This window comes from Monopterus albus, unplaced genomic scaffold, assembly GCF_001952655.1.
Source record: "Monopterus albus unplaced genomic scaffold, M_albus_1.0 scaffold129.1, whole genome shotgun sequence".
Lineage (NCBI taxonomy): Eukaryota > Metazoa > Chordata > Actinopteri > Synbranchiformes > Synbranchidae > Monopterus > Monopterus albus.
Window position 1 is genome coordinate 688,733 of NW_018128009.1, and position 1,155 is coordinate 689,887.

General features: G+C 37.7%; 1 protein-coding gene across 1 annotated transcript in view; it reads right to left on the bottom strand.

Annotated features, from left to right (window-relative positions):
- atcaya (ATCAY kinesin light chain interacting caytaxin a) overlaps nt 1-1,155 on the bottom strand; it is a 9,291-nt gene that overhangs the window by 1,695 nt on the left and 6,441 nt on the right. Inside the window, exons 9-11 of the mRNA XM_020612931.1 lie at nt 893-1,009; nt 375-473; nt 151-186 (exon numbers count right to left, since the gene is read on the bottom strand). Of these exons, the coding sequence (XP_020468587.1) occupies nt 151-186; nt 375-473; nt 893-1,009 (252 nt within the window). The remainder of the gene's footprint in view (nt 1-150; nt 187-374; nt 474-892; nt 1,010-1,155) is intronic.

The following is a 1,155-nucleotide window of genomic DNA, read 5'->3' on the forward strand; positions in this document are numbered from 1 at the left end:
TGTAGGCACTTGTGCTGATGAGAAGAGAAGTCACTCTTGCTTAGCTAGAGTGTTCATGCTGAGTGCAGCTCTGCAGTATATGTGCAATTTGTATCAGAGTTAGTGAATAATGCAATCAAAATTAGACAGGAAATGATGGATGTGTTTTACCTTTCCCTTCGGGCTTTAATCCTCTCCTCATCAAATCTGAAAATGAGTAACACTCATCACTTTTCAGAAACTAGTCATATAATTGTTTTACATTTATTCAAATCAGATCACATTAGACTTGCTCTCTGATAGGTTTATATTAATTATAGTTATTAAAACACAACTGGAGGTTGGGAGTCACTGCTGCAGCTCGTTTTTTCCATCTCATGGTCAGAGAGACTTACTGCACCACACACTCGGGGACGTGGACATGCTCCATGGGGACGATCTCCGCCAGTTCATCCAGACTGTGTACATACTGGATCTTATTCATGAACTTCACACTGTAGAGGACAACGAGACGACAACACAATCACAGTTAAGGGAAATGTCTTTCAAATGTCATGGTGACAAAATAGGACATATTCATTTGTTTCTTTTTAAATTAGTGTTTTATTATTCAGTATCACACATCATCCACTCTGTCACAATGATATTTCACTATGAGACATTACAGGCAGTACACGGAGTCTTAGTTTAAAAGTCTATTTGGAATTAATAAAGAGCGACACATGGAAAGTCTCCATAAGTATGTGCAAATTCCAAGTTAATACAAAATAAAAAGGCTTTTATTTTATCTGGCAAAGATACACTAAAAACATGATATGTGATGATTTGTGAACCCCTGTTCAGTAGTGCATTTTAACTTGTGCAAGTTTTGTGGATTTGTCATTTTGTTTAGCTGGTGGTTTGTGTGTACTACCTGATAAAGGGCCTGGATATTGCCAGGACAGTGCGTATAAACCATGTGGGATGAGCAATGACCAGTGACTTCAGGTTCTTCCTCAGTCTGCCATCACAATACAGAAAACAAGTCAGTTCAGGTAACAGACTTGGTCAGTGTCTGCGTGTGTGGACTTAGAATGTCAGCATTTGTTTTTATACACAAAATATCAATCAATGTTTTAAGGTAGCTTTTCCAAATAATATATTTCTTTCCCTATACGTTCTGTCAATCATGTGGTA